This window comes from Medicago sativa, chromosome 5 (genome assembly GCF_051527215.1).
Source record: "Medicago sativa cultivar Bolivia chromosome 5, Bolivia_mono, whole genome shotgun sequence".
NCBI classification, from domain to species: domain Eukaryota; kingdom Viridiplantae; phylum Streptophyta; class Magnoliopsida; order Fabales; family Fabaceae; genus Medicago; species Medicago sativa.
In genome coordinates, this window is record NC_140753.1 from 63943683 (window position 1) to 63970873 (window position 27191).

Genomic DNA, 27191 nt, shown 5'->3' on the forward strand with positions numbered 1-27191 from the left:
TATTTTTATTTTTTTTAATGATGGATATTATAGAGTCATTATCCTAGTTGACTTGTCATTGTAATTGTAAGAGGCTTAAAAGATGCTTTCTCTGCCCAAAAACATTGCCAACTTTTCTGCTTGTTTGACTAGCCCCTCTCCTCTTATCACTTTCTTCTACCCTTGTATACAGCTTTTTGGTTTTCTCTCCAATCCATTACTTCATTTCCAAGGTGATGATCAATAAAGGGACAAATCTTTTTTCACAAATTGAAATGAGTGCTTAGAGTTTTTTTAGTTATAAAGTGAAGATGTAACAAAGTGATTAGTAGTTTATGCTAGTGTTTGCTAAGTAATTGTGCATGAGTGATTTTGTAACTTGTAATGCATAAAAAGGAAAATAAAAATAGACAGCTATAATAGTTTTGCCAATAATCTGGTAGAAATCTAACAATATGTTGATTTTTTTCCTTAGAAAAAGTGTTTTAGAAGCGAGGAAGGTGAAAAATAAAGCTCTTGATGATTGCTCAATGGCCCCTCAAATTGCTCACATTTTTTACAACCCGATCGAACATACAAACAAAAATTTGATCGCAAATTGCAGCCCGATTGGGGGAAGGGCCTCTAAGCAATCCAAGTGACCTATTGAACAACCATCTCTTGTCTTAGATGCTACGATCATTCTCCAACAAATCCAACACTCTTTCCAAATAGGACTTTTGAACAAGTAAAAGTGCTGCATAAAAAAGTGTCAAAATGGCAACAAGAACTTTTTTTATCAATGAAACAAATCCTTCTTTTGACATCTTATTTTTCATGCTTCTATTATTAAAAGAAATTTCATACTGATTCCAGCAATAAAGAATAGACCTATCACATCCAAAAATTATAAAGAGTGCTAGAAAAAGTGTCAATTTATTCTTTTAAAAATGAAATTAAAAATATGATCACAATCAGCTCAATTGACAAACAGGGTGAATCCACTCATACAAAATCAAAGATCTTGTTTAGCTTTGTCTCAAATCTTCGTAACTTCGTCTTAAACTACAGGAACTTTACAAATTTAATGAAAGCTTGCTACAAGGACTCGATGAGGTTAATACAGTATCTTCTGCAAAAACTATAATTCGCATATGGCCTCTTATCTTTCGGTTCAACTAACCGAAACTATAATTCGCATATGGCCTCTTATCTTTCGGTTCAACTAACCGAATGGCGGATATTGAACTATGCTACATAAACTTTCGAAAAGATAGTTATTTTGTGGACTGTTGGGAAGGATCTTTTTGCTCTTGTTTTGAACCAGTCACAGCTGCAGTTGCTGCTGCTGTCATGGCAGCTGCAGCCGCACCCATCTTTACACCACCTGCAGCCTTCATTGCACCTGCTATTTTAGCAAATGCCGCTATACCTCCAACAAGGATGGCTCTTAATGCAACAGTTGGTTTTACTGCCATAGCTAATAAGATAGGGATAACCTGCAAAATGTAGAGCAAACTGATACTTTTCAAACTAAATAGTTTCACAAACCACGACACAAACATAGGATGATCATGGCACGCTACACTAACACCATCATGGTTTCCATCAACCTAGAAATATCAACAACTTAAATGAATGCAAACAGACTAATTGTAAACATTTATGATTTACTATTTAACACTGAAAAAGATAGCACTTCATCATGGTAATTGCATCCTTGAAATGTTATGCATGAAGACGAAGATATTTATATTCTTATCTAACTTCAAAGAAAGAGAGTTATCAGACTTCACTTTCTGATAGACTGTTTTCTTATCTAACATTTTAAATTTGCTTCGATTAAACTTGTGTGTACAGGTCTGAAGAGCGCATGCCTAAAAAAAAAAAAAAAAAAACTGGAAGATTCACTTTTTGATAAACTGTATTCTTATCTAACACTTTAAATTTGCTTCAATTAAGCTGTATTCTTATTGTTGTTGTTTAATTCTACTCATTCTCATCAGTGTTCAACTACAAGAATAGCATATACTTTATACTAGAGAAAGCCTCAATAATTTGATATGCAAGCATAATGATCAAAAGATGGGTTTGATGTTTTAAGTGACAGTACTGATGTCAATTTTTTCTGTTCACGAGACTTGTTTTTTTTTTTTTTCCAGAGTAGACAGAACTAGTTGAACCTTAAGGAACAAATATGATTATTTTCCTTTTAAATCCTTACAAACAACAAAACCTTGTAGATCCTATACGAAGGCCATCTCCTCTATAATTTTTTTGAGAAATTAATTAACAAGGCCATATACATTAAACAGCACCTATTGAAGAAGATCCAAAGCCACGTTGACGCAAAATGATACCCTCTAAGAATTGTAAGACAAGGAAAGGGGAAAAAGGGAAACACATCAAAATACTTTTAAGTAACTCTCCTCATACAAAATGTGATTTTACTTTCCTTGGAGCTAGCCATTAAAAACATAGTTCACAGTAATTAGAACTTTGTATATAACTTTTAAATGTCAACAAATGCACCCAGCTTCCTACAGTTTGGTGTTGAAAGTATATCAGAAGCAGTTTCTGATCACAACTATTGTCCAAAACAACTCTCTTGGTGGACTCTAGCTTTTACTTCTCATTTTTTTACTGAAGGATTGCATACCATAAGCCAAAACAGACTTAACAAAAGTAATAAACTTTTCAACAATTCCAATGTTTCCCATCAATCATCATTACAGAAACATAATTTTTTCCCATTTGTCCTATTTCTTCCTGTGTCATCAAGGCGCTTGAGAGAACCATGTTGAAGGAACTCAGAAAATTGACACAGTAACTTCACGAGAAAAAGTATCCTAGGAGGCTCAGAAGTCTCGAGAGGAAATCGCAAATCACAAATAATAGCAGTTTGTTCAAACTGCGCTATGCGAGAGCGCTATAGTCGTTATTTGACCAAATGTTGTACAAAACAGCGTATCGTGAAACAATAGCCATTTTTTCAAATTCTACTAGCGATATAGCGCTACTATAGCCGTTATTGGACAACGCTGGCAATCAATCAAGATATCTCATTCTCGTTATACTAGTCCTGCAAGGTTTGCATCGTTGCATCATATGGGTAGCAGGGTAGGGAGAAAAGGACTAATGTGGAAGCATAAGCCAAACTCAATGAAAATTATAAGGGGGTATAGAAAAAACATAGCATTGTACAAAAACCCCTTTTTCTCAAACTCATTGAACATGAATTAAGTTGAAGCATTGATTAGTTAAAACTTAAAAAAGTCCTTTTTTTTTTTCCTTTTCATTTTCCAGTATTAAATAACTTCTAATATCACAAACTCACAATCAACCCAGCTAAATAAAGCCTAAAAAAAAGCATAATTTTACCCCAATTCATAATCTTGATCAAATTCTTCAGGAATGAATATATAACAAAACAATTGAACATATAATTTTGAAGGCATGTAGAATATATAATATGCAGTAAGTTAAAGCTTAAGAGAAAAAGGGGATTGAATTGAAAAATAGTAAACCCTGGAAATGAAAATGGAGGTTGATATGATGAAACCTGAAAGATGAAAAACCTTTAGAAAATGATTATGTGAGGATTGAAATAGAATTGAATAGACACAGTGAATCTAAACCTTAATGTTTCCTTGCACCTCGGACCTTGAAATCAGGAGGTGTTGTATTGTTTCTTTCTCACCACCTACGGCTGTGTTTGGTGGTAATAATTTTGAAGACAGTTTTTGTCCTAAAAAATATTTATAATGGTTATTCTTGGTCCCATTTTAATTGTTACTTTACCTTCTTTTTTCTTGATCTCAAAACAATTGTAGCTTTAAAATACCAGTGTAACATTTAACATCGAGTAATTTCCAAATACTAGAGACATCTTACATATGGTGTTTAGAACTGATGAGTATACCATCGCAAAAGTAGTACCTTATAATCATGAACATATTGTGTTTGACTTAAATATTTCTATTGAAGGTAATGTAAGATTTGCACCCAAGACTATGAATCCAATTCCCTTTGATGCTAAAAATTTAAATCACGATGTTATTGATGATATAGAAATACTTGCGATTTCTTTTCAAGGTAAAGATAATATCGATTTACATAACCACATTATCTAAATTAAAAGATACTACCATTATCATTAAAGACGAGTTTATGTGGTTACATCCAAATGACAAATATATATATATATATATATATATAATAAATAAAACATCATATAAAGAGCTCTCTAGGCCCTAGGGGTGTTCAAAATATTCAGTTAACTGAACCAAACTACTATATTTCAGTTAATTGAACTGCATTGAACCATACTTTAAATGAACCACTTAAAAAAGTTTTGAACTGAACCATTTTTTAAATACCAATTTAAATTCAGTTTTGAACCGGTTTAGGTTTAAGAACCGTTTTTTCTAAATATCACAAAAAACAACCTCTGAAGCCCAAATTCACAAAATGCCAAAAAGGAACCCATGGCAAAAGCGATTGCAAAAGGGATCGATGATGATTCAAGAGTCCTAGCCCCAAATCGATCCCAAATCACAAATTCACAAAATCAATTCACTTAACTTAACCCAAATCGATCCCAAATTAGCCCCAATTCCTATAATCCATTTTCGTACTCCTCTCGTCACAGGTATGCTCATTCTACTGTGGTTTTGTTGTTTTTTGTATAGAATTTTCGATTTCTAGTTGTTATGCTTATGCTTATAGCTTTTTGATTTCTGGGTCTCTTTGAAATGTTAATTTTCGATTTCAAATCCACAAAGGTAACACTGGTTGTGCTAAAAAAATCATTGCTAAGCTAATAAGCTTCATAGAATATGCTCACATAGCAGGTGACTGCATAAAGTTGGTTTTGAGCGCATTTATTTATGATGATGTTATTTGTATTGTTTTGTATCAATCTGGTAATGTCATGTATTTTAGGTTAACTTATACTCTTTTTAGGTATAAAGTTGGTTAAGCATTTCTTTGAGCGTGTACATTTGAATTACATCTTTTGCATTAGTTTCTGATTAGTATTTCTATGAGAATGACCTAGTTTATCAAAAATAATATAAAATTTGAGCTTATAAAATAATATAAAGCAAACACGGTACTATCAAATTTTAATATGAAGAGTTGTTTTCATTGCTTCCTTTAATGATATTCATGTTTTTACCTCATATATAAGCCTACTTAGTAATGTTGCAGCATCCTTAAGATTAGCAATGTTGGCTTTGTAAAGTTTGAGTATCATTAGTTGGTGAATCACCCCTCTAGGGTGGGGTGATCTTTCAAAAAATACTTTTTTTTCTTTTCCTTTCAAATTTTTAATTTTTAAAAATTAATTTTTTTTTGTTTTTGTTGGTTAAAAAAATAGTTAAAAGAGGGATCGAATTGAAGCGAAGGTGTAAAGATAGAACAATGGAGCATTACTCTTCTCCTGGTGGAACATGGACGATGATCCCAACCCCTAATTCCAATCCCCAAATTCAATCTCAATCTCAATCAAATCAAGACTCAAATCTTTATCTTCAACAGCAACAACAACAATTTCTTCAACACCAACAACCTTTTCAACAACCTCAAACAACACAATCACAATTCCAACAACAACAACAACTTTATCAACAACAACAACAACGTATTCTGCAACAGCAGCAACAACAACAACAACAACAACCTCCACAGCAACAGCAGAATCTTCATCAATCACTCGCTTCTCACTTTCATCTCTTAAACGTATGTTAGTTAACCCCTTCAAAAACCCTAATTTTCATTTCTATTATTTTCACATTTGATTTATTTAATTAATTGAAGATTTCTTCTTGTGGATATAGTTGGTGGAGAATTTAGCCGAAGTTGTTGAACATGGAAACCCGGATCAGCAATCTGATGCATTGGTATGACTTTTTCTTTTTCTATGTAACACCGACACATGTGATTACGTTGAATTAATTCATTTAATCAATTTTTTTTTTACCGGTGTAGACGTGTCAGGGTCATGTCTAATTCATAAGACTTTTTATTAATTCATCTCATGGTTATTTATTTGAATTTGAATGCATTACTCATTATGTTATTTTTGTTTGATTTTGTTGGTTGAAGATCACTGAACTGAGCAACCATTTTGAGAAGTGTCAGCAGCTGTTAAACTCAATCTCTGCTTCTATTAGCACCAAGGCTATGGTATCTATCTCTTCTTTACTTCCTTTCATTGCGCTGTGATTTTATATATTTATTTTGTGTCCTTGATCATCAATGTAGTATGAAAATAGTCAAAAGTTGTATTGGTAAAATTCAATGTTTATAGTAATATGCTATTAATCGAAGTATATGAAGAGAAGGGATCCGTTGACTCTAGAAGTAAGTATTTAGTGATACTACAAATCTTGACCTTTAAATTTGTTATTGGTTAATGACTATGATTAATTACTAATTATCACTCACGTGATACTCCTCGAGCTTGCACATGTGAGATGGCTTAGGGTAATGATGGAGAGGTATACCATTAAATTACCATCAAAGGCCAGTTCTATCTATACTCACGGGCCATCGATTATGGTTTTAAAAAAGATTGCACACTCTTCGTAATCATGATGGTGAAAAAGTCAAATTGGGCTTTTCATATTGATTCCAGTGTTGTCAATCTCGGAATACGGAAAATAGTGTTTTGTTCGAATTTTTCTATACTACCGAGCTATAGCGCCGCAATAGCAGCTATTTGACAACACTTTGTACTAAATAGTAGATTGCAGAACAATAGCGTTTTATTCAAATTCCGCCTGTGTTATCGAATATCAGCCATGGAGGAAATCAATGGCGGTTTTTGGGCTCTCCGCAATGCCCAATTTCGACCAATATGGCGGGATTTTCCGCCATAATCTGATGTGGCGGCACCACAGAGTGGCCGGTATGGCGGGATTTTGGATCTCCGCCATGTACTGCCATCTGCCATAGACAACACTGAATTTCGTTATTCTACGGCGCTATTGCTGCCATTTGACAACACTTTGACTTGAAAGTTCTATTTTGATCTTACCACAAAAAATTGGGTATTCTGGAGATTATAGCATCTGGTTGTGAAATACTGCTCTTTTTAAATTTTTTATACCTAGTAGTTGTTTTCACATCATTATCTCAATGGACAGAAACACATGGTATATGACATACCTTGACAATTAGAAAAGGAATGAATAAAACAAATGATTTCAATGACGCAATACATAGACTCAAGAAATAAGGCTCTCATAAATTTCTGCTGGTTAAGCTGTTTTTTTTCGTGTAAAGTTACAGACGAACTAGGAAGGTGATGTTAGAGAAGAACAGAAATCAATGACTAATTGAAAAAACACATGAGAGAAATCAATGACTAATTGAAGTCATTAGATTAAAAGAAAACAGTGGGTCAATATTCAGAATAACTCTAAATACTTACTCTCATAGATATGTGTGTGATTTTGTGTCTAAATGGACATTCTGTTAATACTGTTTAGTTCTGGCTTTATAGATAGTCAGATTTGTGTTTTTAATATTATTTCAGGTCCTTCTAGTAACCAGGACCCTAAGGCATTTGTTAAAGAATCAAGATTTAGAAAGCTTTTATTGAAAATCAAATTATTCAAAATTCAATGTATTATTCATCTCAAAAGCTTCACTTCTGGTTTCTAAACATTTGCCTTTATATTTCATAACATGCCCTGTGCATGATAAACAATAATTACTGATGTTATTAATAAGAAGAATGATCTGCCTTTCTCAATGTGATTGTCCTCAAACCATTAAAACGTTAAGTCTTTCGCTAGTAATTTGAAGCCGGGGTTTTTGGCCTAACTTATAGCTTTTTGGTTGCTTAATCCAGACTGTTGAGGGACAGAAAAAGAAGCTGGAGGAAAGCGAGCAATTGCTAAATCAAAGAAGGTCTGTACAAATTGTATTAGACATCTCTGTTTGGTTAAGTTCATAGATTCTAAATATATGTTGTTTTCTTCTATTTCAGAGATTTGATTTCCAATTACACAAAATCTGTAGAGGAGCTTGTCAGATCTGAGCCATAAGAGCCTGTCATTCTTTTCAGACAGGTAATGAGCCTTAAATGAGATTTTATTTGTTAATAGATTGCAGCTTCCATGTTTTACTTGATGTGGATTACATGTTTTCACCTTAAAATTTAGATGAAATGAACTGCTAATAATCATTCAATTAAAGAATGCTCATTACCTGATTAATACTTCAAAGAGTTATCTCAAGGTGTTTTCCATTATCTGCGTATGTTAAAGGGTGAACAGGTGTAGGTTCAGACGAATTTTAGTGTGCTTTATGCCTTCCCGAGACTTAGAAACTACAGATGAGATTAATCAATAAAAAAACTTCGAATTGTCCCTTTTGAGACATCCAGAGTCATTAAGTCTGAATTGTATATTTGCATTTTGGTTGGAGAAGAGATCATGATCTTCAAATTTTTGAGACAATTAAACCATTCCTGACCCGTCTTTTAATCCCCCCCATATAAGATGGTTTCCTAATGGTCCTTTTTATTAAATTTCATACCACAAAAGATGCAGAGTCCACCGGCATACAATGAGAGCACACGATAGAATTCTTTTCTTCCCTATCTAATATCAAATTACTTTTCATTGATTATGATTCAATTTTTATCGTGTCAGTTAAACTAGCACCTTTTTCTGACTTAGTTTTGACCATACATTGCAGATCTTGCTCGAGATATATATACTTTAAACTTCCCAGTTCTCGGAGAATCGCTTGGGATTGTTTTTGTTCTATTACCTTTCACAGTTGTTAAAATTCCGTAGGTATTCTGCAAGTTACTTATTGTGTCAAAATTTGTGATTGATATTTTTGCCACTTTCTTCTGTTGGCTCTACTTGAGTCTGTAGAAGTTGGGCAATTATGGAAAGAACGGAATTTGGTAATTTGAAGGGTAATAATGGTGTAAAAATGGTTACCCTTTGTGCTTTAATTAATCCATTGGTCTAATTAAAAGCCTTTTGTTGTAGTTTTTATTTTCTTTAAAAAAAATAGATTTTTTTTTGAGGATAGAGAAAATATAGGTTAAAAGATTCAACGAGTTTTGTAACAGAAAAAACTTTGGCAAAATTACACTTTTAGTCCCTTAACTTTATTTTAGGTAACTAATTTTTTTTTAAGTTATTTTTATTATGAATCTCTAAATATCTATAGTTGTATGTCGCAAAATAGATTTTGTTTTTCATAAAATCTCTAAAACAATCTCTAAATTATTTTATGTCAAAATCACTTTTATTTTAATCCGTTTCAAACGTGCGTTTTGTCTGACTCTATTCGGTTTATACAATTTATAAAGGAAAGAAGCCTTTGAGGTATGAACTCCCGGCTAAACACTCAAATATTGATAAAATATTTTACTATAAAAAACTGGTGATAATTTTTTTTTAAATTTTGAATTTTTATGATTCCACTAATGTTCGGATTTGTATCATTTGACGATGGTCATTGAATATTTTGTTGGTGAATAATATGCTATGTTTTTCCTTAAAAAAAAAAAAAAATCTGCTATGTTTTGTTTCAACTTTGATGTATATATCTAAAGAAAAGTAGATTATTTTTTGGTTGACTTTTTCTCCTTCGAATTATACCCTTAAGCAAATTTGACCATAAAAAATAAAAATACTATTTTGTTGGTGAAGATAAGAATTTATATGATATTTGTTATAATTTTTTTGAAAGATATTATATTTATCATTGAAAAAGATAAATATAATTTTTTACAATATAAAAGTGCAAAATATCTATTATCTATACCTATAATTTTAATCAAAATCAATTTAATTTTAATCAAAATTTCATAAAATTATTGTTCGTAATTTATACACGTTAGTGCAATAAGAAGAACGGACAGACAGACATGAAATGCCCGTTTAAACACTAGTGCCAATAATATAGTTTGATTTGTGTTGCAAAATTGACATAAATTTGCCAAAAAAAAAGTGTGTTTATTGTCACATATTTTGATCTCTGTGTTGACACAGTTCAGATTATAAAATTTGAACTGTGTCAATATATATGGACTACAATAGCTCATTGAAACTAGTTTGATAGGAGGTTTGACATAGTTGTGGGTATTTTTATTTTTGGAGCCATAATATCACCCCTAGAGGAAATAATTTTCAATAAATAATAGGTAGGTTCCTTCAAAAAAATAATAATAGGTAGGTTATTACTAAAATACCCCTAAAGTTTTTAGGGTTTATATAACTCTTACTCATTCTCCCTCACGCGTCTCTCTCAACTCTCAAGTCGCTGCACAAATCCTGTGGCGGAGTAGCTCCTGAATCCTTCAGTTTTAGGTTTGTTTGAGCTTTAGTGCTTCATCTTCTTTTCCTTCTTGTTCCATATTTTTTAGTCTTTTGGCTTTGTTAATTGTTAGAAGCGAGAGTCTTTTGGCTTGGCTTATCGAGGTGTGTTGCATAAACCAAATTGTTTTGCTTTTTGATATCTATTTCATATTCAGCTTGTTTTAATATTGCAATGATAATATTTATTTATTTATGCTTTGCTTGGTTCCTTACTATACAAGGTTAATATGAGTACTATGAGCAGCCAAGTTGAATCTAATGCACCATTGCCGCCACTGGTATTCATTCCCCACGAACTCATCGATGAAATCCTATCGTTCCTTGATGTGAAAACCATTTTGCGATTCAAGTGCGTGAGCAAGTCATGGAAAAATCTCATCTCGGATCCAACCTTCGTCCAAAAGCACCTAAAGAATTCGTTACAAAACCCACACATCATACTCACACCACCATATCAGAATTACCCTATTAAGAGTGTCCATTCCTTCCCAGTCCGTCGTTTATTAAAGAATTCTTCCATTGTTTCCCGTTACCAGAGCTACCGTGATTCCAAGTACAGGATTATTAATTCCTGCAACGGATTGCTCTGCTTGCTTTTAAATTCTCCTAAACGGAAGGATCATTATCGCTTTTGTTTATGGAATCCTGCCACAAGAAAAATATCTGCAGAATTTGGGACTTTAGATACACCTTCGCACTTTTGGGAATTTGGGACTTCGGGCTCCTCTGTTGAGTTCACTTTTGGTTGTGATATTTTAACCGGAACTTACAAGATCGTCTCGTTATTTGCAAAACAAAATGCTGTTAGAGTTCTGAGTTTGGGTGATAATTGTTGGAGAAATATTATTGGTTTCCCTTTGATTCCTCTCACCTCTAAATATAATAGTGTGCATTTGAGTGGCACTGTTAGTTGGTTGGCTCTTAGGGATCATGTTGAGCGATTTGTGATTGTTTCCCTTGATCTTTCGACAGAGACACTTACACAGTTTTTGCTGCCTTTCGGTTTATATGAGGTGCTGGACGATGGATGGCTCTCCGGATGGGTAGACAATCAGCCAACTCTTCAGGTTCTTATGGACCACCTTTGCTTTTCGCATGATTTCGAGAGAACCGAATTTGTTATATGGCAAATGAAGGAGTTTGGGGTTCAAGAGTCTTGGACTCAGTTATTTAGAATTGATTACTTCAATCTTGAAATGGATGATAAGAGATACCATAATCTATTCTTGTTGCCGCTGTATCTTTCTAAGAATGGAGATACCTTGGTATTGACATATGAATATGGTGGCATAACAATTATCTATAATCAGAGAGAAAATAGAGTAGTAGGGAGAATTAGAGCATTGAGCTATAATCGGGGAGAAAGTTTACTGAGAGGAAGTTCCGGTAAAGTATGTCCGTTCTCTCACGTTGAAAGTTTGGTTTCGACTGATTGAAAGTAAGTACTCTTCTACTATTTACAATTGTTTGAATGTATGACAATTGATATATGTTGTTCTACAATCTTTGTCATGTTTTAATAACATGTGAGGATTTCATATGATGCCTTAGGTTGATTATATTGTAGAATGATTATCTTTTGGCCTTAGTTAATGGTTTGGCAATCTATTGGATTGAGGATTTATTTTGATTTTATATTAGTTACTAATTAATTATAATCTAGAAAGTGATTTTCACAAAGATTTACTCCCTCTTGCATATTACAGAGAAAATTAAAACAGAATGAAACTAACATTGTGAAAAGTGGGATACATGAACAGGTTCATGATCCTAAGACCATGTTTAAGCTATATAGTGCAAATTAATATAGTATTAGATATTCTTCTTGATCAAATTTTATGTAGCCCAGTTCAAGCTCATCCATGCTGATTTTGAAAGTAACGATTATTTTATTCGATGTTTATGATATTGCAATAAAATGATATTGTAATAAAATCTATTCTTTAATGACATGACCCCTGGTTGGTTCAGGCTTAAATTCATGGCATCTTTGTTGAAGCTAGTTCAATTCCTTCTGTTTCCTAATGGATATGCCTGCACTTTCGACCATTATCATTTTGCATTCATTTTTTCTAATGGATATTTTTTATATTATAGGTCTGCAACCCCGACTCGTACATATGGAAGTATGGTAGGAAAAAGGAAGGGTCTTTGCATCAGAGGATTTGAATGAACCAAGTGACTGTGATCCTGAGGATGACGAATTGACAGTGATTCTAAGGATGATGGATGAGTTAATTTGTTAGATTAAATTATGCAGTATGATCAAAAGCATAGCATAGGAAGTAGAACATAGTAGTCTTTCTTTCGTCATTTTCTTGCTTTTTTCTTGAATTATTTGAGAGGTTGAAAGCATGAACTTTCTACAACCTCCCAATTTTTTTCTCAAAGCATATGATATATTAACTTATATACCATCTTATATTAATAGTTGTTCACTTTGTTTGACTAAAAAATGCTACAATATTTTTGTTTTAAAAGAGGATGATAGTATGCTTAAACAAACCTATAATTATATGTTTGTGTAATTGATCTCCCTACTCAAATACAGCAAATCGTTTTACTACTTCTTAGTTGGCTTATCTGAACATGTTGGATAATCTCTCAATTTTAACAATCTTCTCACCTTTTCCCTCTTATAGCACTACTATTTATTTATATTGAGATTGTTCTTCTACACTTTCTAAGTATATATATGACGAATTCAAAGTATTGTATTCTATAAGGTACCTTACTTGATCATACAAGAAAGCTTTATTTTTTCTTTTCTTAGCCCTCAAGTCATTTTCATACTCACTTGAAAAATGAATGGCCACTAAATCTATGGATTAATGTGTTTTTCTTTTGCAATTAATGTGCCGAGAAAGACTATAATGAAAGAGCAGTGCTATATACTGTGAAAGAAATTCTCACGAGGGCATCATGAAACCAATATGCATCCAATAAAATTGTGTTCTGGCCGGAAATCATGGAGTCATGGGTGTATTGAAGTCAAACTTTCAATTCAATAGCACTTATGTACACTTCGGGATACTATTGTCATTTTGGATTTTGCTATACTAAGCATTACCGATAATGAAATGTGTTTTTCTTTTGCTAATAATTTTTTATCATGAGAAAACACCAAGTCTATGGAATTAAATTTTTGAGTAGCTATATCCTCAAAACAGGTTGAAGATCAAGAATAAAGTCCAATGTCTAGAAAACAAAAAATCAGCAATTACTCAAAGAATAATTATATTTTTGGCTCAAATATGATGTTTACGAGCTCAATACGAACTTTCAATAGCACCATTTATATGGTGAGCTTTCTACTTTGTTTTGATCAATAATGATCTTAGTTCTTAGATAATCTGAGACATCTAGGCATGAAAGATAAGTGTTTCTACTTTGTTTTGGTCAATAATGATCTTAGTTCTTAGATAATCTGAGACGTCTAGGCATGAAAGATAAGTGTATAAAACACCCTGTCAATGTTTTGTATTGTTTTTTGATTGCTAATGATAAAAGGGAAGAATTTCATTGTGATTTGAGCTATGTTTTGGAACATGAGAGACTTGAGAATATATTATTATTCTCTTGATTTATCTTCTCTTTATTTTGTGTGAAATGAAATAATATGACAATTTTTGTGTAGTGTGCATATATGTATAAATATAAAAAAGAGAAAAAGAGACAAAACCTACAAAGCTAAAAAATATAAAGCTAACATGTTACTCATAACTTTGTTTTTTAGGGATGTTCCTCCGAATTTGAGAGTTGAATTGAGCCAATTCATCACCTAAGCGGTTGAGTATTGATGGTTAAAAAACTTCAGTTAAGAATCTAAGTTCAATATCTAATTGAAACAATCTTTAATCAGAATTTGCATATTTCCTGTCAAATTTCAAAATACCATATCCTTTCTCTAAAGACGTAAGTGTTAAAACCAAAAGATGAATAAACCAATTATTGATCTCAATTATGGTTGTCCTCTTTTCTTTTCTTTTCTTTTTTGTTAAGAGTGATCAAGAATTATTCCATCCAAAAATCAAACACAAATTGTCTTAAATAATTCATCATTTAGTGTAACTCATTATCCATATCAACCCAATTAAAAAGTTCCTCTAACACAAAACAATGAAGGAATTGCACTTGGTACTAAGAATTGTTTTTATCTAGACTTCATCATTAATTAGTATAAGCTAAGTTTCAAATTGTAATCAAGTATCACCGAAAGTTGTAGGACTGTCCCGATGCTAATGGAGGAAAAGAGAAAGATAAAAGGTCCGGTGAAGCTCATAAGCTAAAAGACGTAGGTACTTATTACTATTACTAGAAAACAGTGAAGATCATTATAATTATATTCCCACATTCCAAATTTTAAGAACACATACTCTCAAATTTATATGTCTATATCCTCCTTTTATGGTAAAGTGTCCCCTCTTTTTGTATCAAAAAAGTGTAGGGTAATTTTAAAATTTTAGAGCATGAAATGGTTAGATGATCCAAATGGAGTCCAAATAAAAAGGGAAAAAAAAAGTAGGTTTACTTTTTTTTCTTCTAGAAGTTTGATCTCTTAAAAAAAAAAAAATCCTCTTGTGATGATGTTAAGACGGTGTCTCCTATGCAAATCTTCTTTATCTCGCCGCTCCCGGTTCTCTTCAAGAGCGTCTCCGATTGTCATTTCCTGAATTTGTGTTTGTAGTGTCATGTTTTGGCATCACAATTCTTCCATATTGCGGTTCGAATTGCAATGGGAACTTCTCTCTCTAGAGTTGGAGCTTGAACTCGAACCACCTTCTTACCGACTCGAATATCTTTACCATGGCTCCACTTTGGGCACAAAATGTTCTTAAAAAAATGAGGTTATTTTATGGTTGTTTACCGTAGCAAAGATAATTTTTTAATGAAGTATTTATTCAAAATGTTTATTTTTTAGATTTTGATTTTAGAAAATCTTAAAAAACATATAATTTATTTGAAAAGTCATCATTTAATTTAAATAAAAAAAATGAGTTTCTCCTTTCTAAATCTAATAATGCCTTATAACGAGTTATAATAATTCTTTTGTAGGGAAAAAAAATCTAATAATATCCCAACAACCGATATATCATGCAACATCTATAGAATATTCCAATTACTTTGATTTTGTCACATTGTTTATAGTTATATATTTTATTATTTTATGCTATAAACTTAAGTGTAGTGAGTTTGTTCGCAAACTTATCATTTTCATCATTAGTTGTGTTTGTTTTTTTAATTACATAAATTTAAATTAAGATAGTATCTTTAGTGAGAGAAAAATCCATAGAGGAACATTTTCGTGTGGGCAAGCCCGGCCTTGAGGGAGTGCAAGGTGCTCTACCAGGCCGGGCCTCCAAATGTTACGGGCCACAAACAAAAAATTATGTATAATATCCACCCCTCATTTAAATAAAAAAAATATATGTTACTTCTTTTTCTTTCTTCAGTACACATTTGAGTTTTTTTTAGACTCTAGTTCTCATTCCTGTACATAAATCTGATACTATCAGACCATCCTAATGTGTAAAATCATTTAATCAGTCAATTTAGAAAGCTATTTCATTGAAAGAATCACAACAATCATTTTTTTTCCACATAAACCATTCGTTTTCCCTTCCCACAACGAATGAGTGACAAATCCAAACGACTGTTACGTAAATTTCATCTCTCTTTCACTTAATTTTCTTTTTTTTTTATTTCGTTTCATGTTTAGAAATTCTTATTCTGATTTTTTAATGAAGTTTAGCTACACACAAAAATTATGTTTTTATTTTACTAGAGACCTATTTTAGAAAGAGAGTCGAGCCTCCTATTTCATAGGGACGGCCCTGCGTGTGGGGATGAAGCAACATGTATGCTTCCAGGTGCTGGTATCATAACCGACAAATACTGCCTATTTCATGACACAATGAAATGCAACCTGAGTTTGGTCACATGGATTCTGTTTTTTGACTAAGCCAAATTCAATATCGTTAACATTTCATTATCAACTAGTGAGTGAACTAGATCAACCACAATCTCTTATCCTACCACACGTTCGGTCCTACACGTTCATCCTTCACCATCACCAATCTATATTCCCCCATGCAAACCACCATGAAAATAATAATTTGATTAGTTTAATTCAACTTTTTATAGCCGTTTTAATTGATATATTGAATCCAATCTTGCATCACCCCACTCATCTTTTTTTTAGGAGAAATGATATTTTGACAACCACTTTTTGACAACTTTTGGACAACTTTCTCTCTCATACTCACATGATGTTGTTATTCTCTCTCTTCATTTTTCTCTCTCCATTGTTTTTGACCAATAAGAAGTGAGAAAAACAAGGTTGTCAACAAAGTTGTCATCAAATGGATGTCAAAATATCATTACTCTTTTTTTAGTCCGTCGGTGAAAAGAGACAGAGAGAGGTCCCTTTTATAAAACAAAGGTCCACTTACTCTTAATATAATATACTCAGAAAATGAAACTGATGTTTCATCCGTCTTAAAATAAGTTTTATAGTTCATTGTTTCACATATACGAATACATATATTTAATATTTTAAAAAGAAGTAAGAAAGAGGGAGGAAGATAGGGAGGAAGGGAGTGAAAGAGAGATCCCATGTCCATTTACTTAAAGGTAGGGCTGGCAATGAACCGAACCAACTTGAGAATAGTTCGATACTCGATTCGATAATTGGTTCGTTGAACTTGGTTCACGAACTAAATGAGTCGAACTTGAGTTGAAAATTAAGCTCGTTAAATAAATGAGCTGAACTTAAACTAAGTATAATTCGACTCGTTTGGTTCATGAACCAACTCAATATATATATATATATATATATATATATATATATATATATATATATATATATATATATAGAGAGAGAGAGAGAGAGAGAGAGAGAGAGAGAGAGAATGTATCATATGAGAATGGTATATTTATATGAGAATGATGAGAATGAATATGAACCTTCGGATTAAAAGGTATGGCTGAGATTAGATTATCACTTAAGTGAGTCATGTGACATTATCATGTGCCATTCTCATTCCAATTCAACTGTCTCTCTCTAAACTCTGATGTGCGATAGTTTCTCTCCCCCAAAGACCATCTCTCTCCGCGCGACCACCTCTCTCGGACGACCACCCACTTTCGGCGACCACCTACCTCCGACAGTCATCTCTCTATCTCTCTTTCTCTCTTTCTTTCCCTCTCTGTCTCTCTCTACTCGACACAGTTGAACACTTCCCTTAAAATTGATTTTACACAGTTGTTCAAATTAGCTTCCAAAACCAATGGATCTCTCCTCCTCCTTCAATCCATTAATTTATTTTTGGTTTTATTTTGAAGGGGATTTATTTATACTAATAATTTTCTAGAATTAAAGAATTAGCTTTATACGTTCACTGTACATCTTCATCAAATCACTCGTATCACACTTTAAATTTCCACTCTGTGTATTCGTTTTTTAATCAGCAAATTCAAAACTGGTTTGTGAAATAGAAATTCTAGATCTAGATGAATCAAAAGTGTTTAATTTTGTGTTGAAAAATGAAACCAACACCAATTACTACCTAAGAAAGAGAAGCACTTTGTCTTGTTTGTTGTCAACACTGCCTATGTTAACGGTGGTGAAGCCGGATGTGAAATAATGGCGATGGAAACAAGTGGGGAGAGAGAAAGGAATTCTGACGGTGGGAGGAAAGAAAGTTTAACGGAAAGGAGAAAGGAATATTGATTGAGTTTGGAAAGGCAGATGTGTTAATTAAAGTAGAGTTTTAATCTGGACCATTTATTTTTCATCTAAAGGTTTACATGTATTCTCATCATTCTCATATAAACATGTCATTACATCCTATATATATATATATATATATATATATATATATAAGATGGAATAAGGCCAATATCTTTGAAGAAACATGGTGTTCTTTCCTCCAGAAGTGGGGAAAAAAGGCTCGTGTGCCACCAGTTCAGAAGTCACCGGCGTGTTTGAGGAAGCGCGACTACAACCATGGTCCTCCTCCCACCACGCCATGAAGAAATCTGATGAACATGGTTCTCCTCAGAATTAGGGCTCTCAGAATTTGAACGCTGTTCCGGATGGTTTGCAGGAACTCAATATATATATTCATGGGCGCGCCGATTCAAAGGGTGGAGCAACATGTAATTGTGCTTCTAAGATTTGAGGGAATTAACATAGTTCTTAAATAGCTTCGTCTTTTGGTGAAGGGACACCCAACTCTATGGCCCCACCTTGTGCTAATGCTGGAATCTAACCGTGCTGAAAAACAAGTGCAAAGTAGGCTACTTCTGTTTGTATTCATACCAGAACTGGAACACCTTCACAAGCGCCTATGACAGTGGGTGAAGTTGTAAGGGAGCCGCCTTAAGATGATGCAGGACCCCGAGTTCAAAGTCATTGAAAGGGACGAAGACATCAAGCTCTCGCATCAAGATATAATACATGGTGAAGCAGCACCCCTTAAATTGACTACTCACCTGTCTCTTCCCGTTCGTCCCTTCGAGCGCCCATTTACCAGGAAAGTGGTCATCCCAAGTAATTTCATCAAATAAGTAATATGTCTGGTAGTAAGTTTTGACATTCAGAACTTCCTCATGATTCCACTTGTAATCAATCACCGGGCAAGAAGGTTCCAGATCCTTCGCCATTCGAACGACGTCGTTCCTGAAAAGATAATAGAAACCGTGAGTGCGAGATCTGGAACACTCCTCCAACCACCGAACAATTTCTCTGAGAGAGGGGGCGTGTCCTAAGTACCCAGTAAGGGATTCCCTCATCTCGCAGTATGAAGCATCCCTCATAAAATCAGTAATCACGAATGGATTCTCTAAAGTTATCAGAGGGAATTCGTAGCCAATGCCAACCCTAAGGCGGAGGCGACGACCACCAGACTTTGTACTCTCATAACCACTAGAAGGCGAATATGCACTAGAAGATGAACCCCTCAAACTCTTACAATCACCGGAACAAACACTCATCTTTCCTCTCTAAACCGGAAAAAGCGAAAAAGAAGAAGATGAACAAAGCGCAAAGAAGGGAAAAAGGAAAGTACCTGAAGAATCAGATGATTTTCGGACGAAAAGGGTGAAATATCCTGTAAAACTGCAGAATCCTGAAACTTTAGCCTAAGGAAAGGAGATTTCCACTCGGAATATTCGGAGGAAATCAAGGAAAGGAGTAAAAGCAAGGTGCAAAGATGTCTCATAGAGAGTTTGAAGGAGGAAGGAAAGTGGGAAGTTTTTCTTAGAAATATTGGAAGTTCAGAAACGTAAAGAGTGGAAATGAGGGGTTTCCCTCCTTTTATAGGTTCCAGAGATTTCAAATGAATGGCACAGATGGAAAGAAAATAGAAAGTCACAATCCAACGGCTATGAGATAGCATCGAGTAACGTAGTGCACGCAAGTGGCGCACACGTGAAGTGTAATCCCCAATACAGGTGCAACCCACGAAGCAGACATGTGGAAAGCAAAACTGAACAGTCATGACATCTTAAACGTTTCAGATCAAACCATTAAATGCCAACTACCTCCACTCATTGCTTCAGGACGCCGCTATACCCAGCTCGGAGCGACAAAGGAATCTTTTTCAAGACTCTTGACGATGCCAGATATTCAAGGGCGTCTCGATAGAACGCCTCATATGACAAGGGAATCTTTTTCTCTGGAGTGCTTGCTTGATTGCATAGACCTGTCCAACGAATATGTTGCACTAGAGATTGTTGACCGTTTGGAAGCCGCCATTTATGTATGGCGTCGAAGATCTCACTCTAGACCGCCACTTTATCCTAGTTGTTCAATTAAAAAGTCATCCTGGGATATTGTTAAGGACTTTATGGTTGTTGGAGATAAGAGAGGATTGTTTGCAGAAAGAGCTGAAAATATTCTACTTTCATTGAAGCATCATTTCCCGGGTTTAAGTCAAGCTATATTAGATACTAGCAAGATCCAATGCAACAAGATTCCATTCTTCTCTTTCTTATTTAATGTAATTGCAATCTTAACCTATTAGAATAATAAGTTGAATTATAAACTGAAATGAGAAGATAAAGTTAAACTGATATCTATCTTTTTCATCTCTAACTAGCGACATAACTTTTTGTTGGTAATTCAACTTTTTCTAGCAGTGAAAATCTATTTAGGAGCAATTTGGATTGATTCATTTGATCTTATCTGTTGCCGTAAACACTTTTGAGACTGTCTGTGAGAGCTTATGGAAACAACTTATGAAATGTTCATAAAATATTTTCAAGCTTTCCATAAGCTCTTCAGGATAGCTTATGAAAACAACTTCTAGAAGTAGTTTACACAAAAACACGTCTATGATAAACAGTTATACTATGCGCACTTAATCAAGCTGTTCATCAAACAGACCCAATTACAACTTCAAATTGACATGTTTCATTTCAAACATTTCAAGACGTTGGAAATTCAATAGTTTTCGCGAGTATGGCATTTAACATTGTAGCTCGTATAGATGATTTACTATAAGTTGATGACTTAACCAAACATTCAGATAGGTTTCCATTGGCTCCAATGGTTAACATGGTTTCACAGAAAAAGGTTTCACAATAGTTATTAGTGTCTGTCTCAGATTAAACCTCAACGTCGCAGATTCGGTGTATAAGGAGTGTTGTCAAACTATCTTGGAGGAGAGATAAAAGTAGCAACAAAGATATTTAGCAACTCAACTCATGGGGTGAGTAGTTCAAACCCAAGTTGCAATTAGAACAGAACAAGAGCGTAAGAAAGTATCATGTTTACATAGAACACTGACAATTCATGGAGTTATGGCAACACTGTCAAAAGATACAACCTATTTGCGACCAAAACCTACTACCAAAGCCTACAAGTCAAAATTTATGGTAGGACTAGTATAGGTTAGTCATCTAGAATCTTTCGATTGTTCATTTTTGAAATTGTCGATTGTTTTCAAATTGAACAAAATGAATACTTACAATTGCTGCTTCGGCACCACGGTAGTACATAGGAGGGAAACTTTGTTAGCTTTCTTGTCCTGCTGTTTCCTATAGGTCAAACTTCACAGTTGCTTCAGATAATGTTAATATTTGTGTGAACAAATCAGCTCCTATGGTTGGTTTCTATGTGTAGATTGTTAATAATCAGGTTACTAAATTCTGTTACAATAATAACATGAATAATGAAAGTAGCTCTCATTTAATGATATCAATTACAAGCAAACCTGGTTCTGAAAGAACTGGTCCTTGAGAAATCTTAATGCTAAACATGTCTTTTCTGTTCCCATGTCTGCAAGTAGTACCTGCAAGAAGAGTCGTACAAATTCTATAAATCTCCAGACACAAATAATACAGGTAGTGTTGGTTCCTGTGGATTGTTTTCGGCACGAATTCCCCACGTAAACTGCATAATTCTGGTAGAGTTATAGCATTAGTGACCAATTTTATTCGGTTGGTCTATCATTAGTTGCTAATATGTAGCTACTGAAATTTGACATAAGTTCCTTACAAAATAAACTTATAAGGTGAGTCATTCTCCCAATAATAGTAACCAATTTTATTTTAGCGTAGATCGATTTTAGAGACTGAATTAGAACCAATTTGACATAACTGCATTGTTTTCATTCGAGTTGTTTTCATTCTACAAAATTTCCCAAATTACCTCATCCAAACATACTCTTAAAGTATTGCACAACTTTTTATCTTGTATGATGTTTGACGGACAAAATGTTATTTTTGTATTTAAGACAACTTATATTTGGGACAAAAAATTGTGACGTGATTTACTGGGGATAAAAATTTCAGTTTTTGTCCAACAAAACCTATAATTTTATTCTCTTTCTACTGCATACTGAACCATTGCATGAAACCTGAAGGTTGGAATTGAACCATGGCATGAAGGATGAAGCTAATACTAAATTATAAGCATATACTAAATTCTGCTATGAAAGTTGAATTATATAGCTTTCTTCAGTATTGCTTATACTATATAAATTCAGAATCGCTTATACTAAATTAAGTACAGTTATAATTGCTTAAAATTTATTGAGAATCTGCTATAGTTATAAGCTTATACTAAATTATAAGCAATTCTCAATAATTGTGCTCTTCCACTATAGCAGTTGATCCAACATAGTCCCTGTTAGCTTATATTATTTTGCAGATATGATGTATTCTTTAGCTCAAGTGTTGTCTATGGTATGGTTTAGTAGATTTTGCATATTTTGGGAGAACTCGGGTTTTTTTTTTTTTTTTTAAAGAAACCAAAATGAAATATAACTCAACAATAGCGGCTCAATTTGCACAAGGTGTGCCGAAAAGAACCATCCAAAAGTAATACAAAGTTATGAGTTTGTTGCCATCTAGCACAATGGAAAAAAAAAAAAACGAAAAGAAAACTACTCCCTAACACCCATACATAATAAAGGGTGCCGCCACCGGTCGGTATAACTCAGTTTGATAATTAAGTTTGCAAAAGGAACCAAAAACACAATTAAGTTTGCAAAAATACAAAAAAAAAATATATATATATATATATATATATATATATATATATATACACACACACAATTCCGTTTAAAATATTGATTTCGGTTCGGTTTAATTCGATTGATAGACAACAAAACATCTTCAAAATATCAAATTAATAGACCTGCATCGCTATAATAATACACAATAAACGAGAACACAAGAAACGAAAATCTCATTTCTTAGAGACTAAAATCTCATTTCTTATGTCATTCAATGCATGTCATCTTTTTTTTTTTTTACCCTTATACTTTACTTTTATTGTTATAAATTATAATAAACTTGTCATAATTTTTTGTTGATAGGCTTCAATTTCATTGTCTTGATGATAAACATTTTTTTTTTTTTTTTGGTTACAAGATGATAAACATTTTTCATTTTCGCCAAATGGAAAATATAATTTTAATTCATATAACTGTTTTAACGATTTGTTCATCTTAGAAAACAAAAAGTTAAAACATTTTTATAAGCTAAACGGGCATAAAATTAAAGTAAAAAACTTAGGTGAACATAATTTTGAAAAAAAACTTTTAATTTCAAATTTAATTAAATAAATATTTAATATAATATGGTTTATTAGGGCTGGCAATGAACCGAACCAACTCGATTAAAGTTCGTAATTCGATTCGACAATTGATTCGTCGGACTTGATTCATGAACCAAATGAACCGAACTTGAGCTGAAAATTAAGTTCGTCAACTAATTGAGCTGAACTTGAACTATATGTAGTCCGACTCGTTTGGTTCACGAGATGACTCGATTATATGTATATAACACTTAAAAAATATTTTTAAATTTATATATAATTGATTTTATACAATTAGATAATTGATTATATATAATACTTTAAAAACTAAGACAAACACTTGACAATAATAGGATAAAAATGAGCTACATTAAAATTGATAGACAACGCCATGCACAATGTTGTTGTAGTTTTTAAGCATTTCAAAACTAAAATAGTCCCGCATCGGAACACGCATGAAAAATGGAGGATATGATTATTTATAAGAAGAGAATCATATGCCATAAGAAGGGAAAACTGGATTTGGTGGTTGCATATCAGTGTTAATTACTGTGTGTAATAATAGCCACATCCAATCCATTAAAAATTGGTATAAATTCCAATATATTTATGGGTCAAAAATTTAAATTCTTTGACTTTTGAGTTACGTGGTTCAAGTGGATTTACTATTTCCATACCTAAACTTATGTGCTTTGAACAAACGAAATGAACCTAATGAGCCAAACCAAACTGTTCGTGAACTTTAAACGAGCCGAACTTGAGCTGAAAAAAAGTTCGTGTCAAACTTGAACCGAGGTTCGAACTGTATTATCTATATTTGACTGACCATAGTTAGTATAGAAGTCAGACCTCTATATTAACTAGGTGTAATAAGTACAAACAAGGTCAAACCTCTATACTAACTATGGTTAGTCAAATATAGATAATAAACTGAGCCAATTCTTAACGAGTCGAGCTCAGACAGGTTCGATTCGACTCGACTCATTTCCAGCCCTATGGTTTATCAAACTTCAAAAACACCATATTCCTTTTTCCGAGACTAAAGATATCAAACCATTCACCATGTAAGAATGAAAGCTTAGGTAGTGTCGATCACACTAAAATTGTTGTCCATCGAATACAGTATAACGATCACCACAAATAAGAGGTAATATAAGATATACTTTAGAATTAAGCAGATACCAATTGTTAAATATTATTTTGTGCAATTATTACATAAAATTTATTCACCAATCTTATTACTGCGATTACAACATAAGATATAGAGTTTTCTCTATTACAAAATGATTGGCATAAAATCAATATAAGAGAAACAAAGTTCTAGGGCTTCATTTCACTTGATGGGGGTCCACAACATGGTTTCCTCGGACAGACAGGTGGCATGCATGGTTTAAGAAATTCACAACAAGGTTTCCCTTCTACATTGCCAATCAAAGCACCTACAACAGCAACAAGAAACACCACAAAAGTCAAGAACATCTTCAACAGAGTTTTCATTTCGACCAAGATATGATTTCAAAGAAAAACAAAGTAGTGTATATGTAATAGTGAGTGGTATGTTAGATCAATATGTACTTATTTATAGACAAAGAGAATCCTTTAAATTATTATAATTGAAAATATCTAGATATTAATAATCAGCATGCCTTAATTTTTATTTATCATTTTAAGTATATTTTTTCATATATTGACTGAGTATTAATATCTTATTGTTTTATGTTGACTGAGTATTAATATTTTATTGTTTTATTAGGTTCAAAAATCTACTGTTATTTATTAAGAATAAAGTTTAATTCTTGATTAATTTCACCTACTCCATATTAGTTTATGTCTATGAATATAGTATTATATGTGTTCGATTTATCGTAATAAAATATAATATCTCAAGTCTTTTCATAATACCTTTAGCCTTATGAAGTATAAATTAAACATAAATAAGAGTATATGGTCCTTTATTCTATATATTAAAAGTAGAGTTAAAATTACACAATTCACCTTTTAACTTCATTTCAGGTAACACAATTCGCCTTTTAATTTTTATTTATCATTTTAAGTATATTTTTTCATATATGGACTGAGTATTAATATCTTATTGTTTTATGTTGACTGAGTATTTTTTTATTAGGTTCAAAATTCCATTGTTATTTATTAAGAATAAAGTTTAATTCTGGATTAATTTCACCAACTCCGAATCTGTCGACGTCTATTATATAGTATTATATGTATTCGATTTATAATAATAAAATATAACATCTCAAGTCTTTTCATAATATCTTTAACCTTATAAAGTATAAATTATAAATAAATAAGAGTATATGGTCTTTTATTCTATATATTAAAAGTAGATGCAAAATTACATAATGCGTCCCTTAATTTAATTTCAGGTAACACTTTCGTCATTTATCTTTTGTTTTTTCCGATTTAACCGTTTATGCTATAATTAAGCTACACTTTCGTCCTTTATCCTTTTCTTTTTCCGATTTAGTTCTTTATATTATAAAATGTCGACATTGTTGTCCTTTCTCTCAAAACAAAATAAAAAAAAATTCATAAAAAAAAAACTTATAAAAAATTCATCAAACTCAAATCTTCACCGTAAAAACATAGAAACCCAAATTTCATTGTAAAAATCCCATAAAAAAGGATAATAATGTTGACATTTTATAACATAAGGACCAATTCGGGAAAAGAAAAAAGATAAATGACGAAAGTGTTACCTGATTATAACATAAAGGATGAAATTGGGAAAACAAAAAGATAAAGGACGAAAGTGTTACCTAAAATTAAATTAACGGACAAATTTTGTAATCTTGAAAAGTGGTTAACAAGGTATATCTTTAATTATGCTTTGCTAGGAAAGTGGTTGTGTGTAGAAACGTGCAATCTTGGAGAACCAAAAGAAAGGGATCTTTAAAAAGGGTTAGTGCCTTTTGTGGATATATTCATGGGTTGGGAAACACGTGAGAGAATGAGATATTTGTAAGAAACTTGGGTGAATCTTGAGAGATCAAGAGAGGAGATCTTTAGGAAATCAAAGACTAAGGGTTAATTTCTTTAGGGTTAGACTCTAGAGTTGGAAAACAATTAGTAAACACCTTGGTGAGTAACAATCATGCAGTCTCTTGGTCACGAGAAGATATTCGAGAAATGATTATAAATTAGGTGTTCTTTTGGAGAGCATGTTGAAGCTAATTTCTTAACTCTTTTGTATCTCTTTGTACGAAACTCGTTGATTATCAAGTGGGGAGATCTCTCTCCTCCAGACATAGATCACTGTTATGGCAAATTGGCTAAACAAATTCTTATGGCGTGTTGTTATTTATTCTATACTCTCTTTATCTTGTTGTTCTTTGATCCGAATGTGATATTGCTTTAAACTTGGTTGCTCGATTAGATCTAGATATGTTGTTGTTTCTTACGACAGTTTGGTTCGTTTCCATTGATACTTTCTCCATATATTTAAGTTTATTGATGTGATTTTAAGTTCCAAATTCACGACAGTTGGCGTCCACCGTAAGGCAATATGATAAGTTTTATCAAGTGAGCACCATGGGAACCAAGTTTGACATCTTGGAGATGGAAGCAAGCTTGGTTCAATGGAAGTGTATGAAAGCATTGAAGGGTGAGATGGTGTTGTTGGTCAACCTAACACAATCAAATGAGGTGAAATGTTGAGAGAGGAAGTTGCGAAGGTTGCGGAGGTGATATTGTGCTTTCACAAAGGCCAAGGTTATTGGAGGAAACTCATATTGAGTGGAGTCTTCCACTAATGGAACTAGAAGAAGACAACCAACGATGACTTGTAGCCATTTGGTAAGAGATAGGAAAAG

The 27191-nt window shown here is 32.9% G+C and overlaps 3 protein-coding genes across 8 annotated transcripts; 2 read left to right on the plus strand and 1 right to left on the minus strand.

Moving 5' to 3' along the window:
* Nucleotides 1–966: 966 nt before the first annotated feature.
* Nucleotides 967–3840, minus strand: LOC146923965 (uncharacterized). 5 transcript variants are annotated; one of them, XM_085709037.1, is made up of 3 exons: nt 3597–3839; nt 3486–3520; nt 967–1456 (listed from the first exon to the last, which is right to left on the minus strand). In XM_085709037.1, exon 3 carries the CDS (start codon nt 1434–1436, stop codon nt 1236–1238), a length of 201 nt encoding a protein of 66 aa, XP_085565163.1. In that variant the 5' UTR covers nt 1437–1456; nt 3486–3520; nt 3597–3839; the 3' UTR covers nt 967–1235. The 5 variants fall into 5 exon arrangements, 4 of the variants coding, with proteins under 4 accessions (XP_085565163.1, XP_085565166.1, XP_085565165.1 ...); XR_015009932.1 differs by lacking the exons at nt 3486–3520; nt 3597–3839 and having other exon boundaries at nt 967–1117; nt 1165–3470; XM_085709040.1 differs by lacking the exon at nt 3486–3520 and having other exon boundaries at nt 967–1457; nt 3537–3840.
* A 577-nt stretch (nt 3841–4417) lies between these two features.
* LOC146923966 (mediator of RNA polymerase II transcription subunit 9-like) lies at nt 4418–8961 on the plus strand. The gene is made up of 7 exons (XM_085709044.1): nt 4418–4609; nt 5339–5700; nt 5799–5861; nt 6067–6147; nt 7820–7878; nt 7958–8039; nt 8671–8961. Exons 2-6 carry the CDS (start codon nt 5383–5385, stop codon nt 8013–8015), a joined length of 579 nt encoding a protein of 192 aa, XP_085565170.1. The 5' UTR covers nt 4418–4609; nt 5339–5382; the 3' UTR covers nt 8016–8039; nt 8671–8961.
* Nucleotides 8962–10182: 1221 nt separating this feature from the next.
* LOC146923967 (F-box/kelch-repeat protein At3g23880-like) lies at nt 10183–12895 on the plus strand. 2 transcript variants are annotated; one of them, XM_085709042.1, is made up of 3 exons: nt 10183–10304; nt 10535–11751; nt 12411–12895. In XM_085709042.1, the coding sequence occupies exon 2, from the start codon at nt 10541–10543 to the stop codon at nt 11747–11749; it is 1209 nt and encodes a 402-aa protein (XP_085565168.1). In that variant the 5' UTR covers nt 10183–10304; nt 10535–10540; the 3' UTR covers nt 11750–11751; nt 12411–12895. The 2 variants fall into 2 exon arrangements, with proteins under 2 accessions (XP_085565168.1, XP_085565169.1); XM_085709043.1 differs by having other exon boundaries at nt 10280–10415.
* The last annotated feature ends 14296 nt before the right edge of the window (nt 12896–27191 follow it).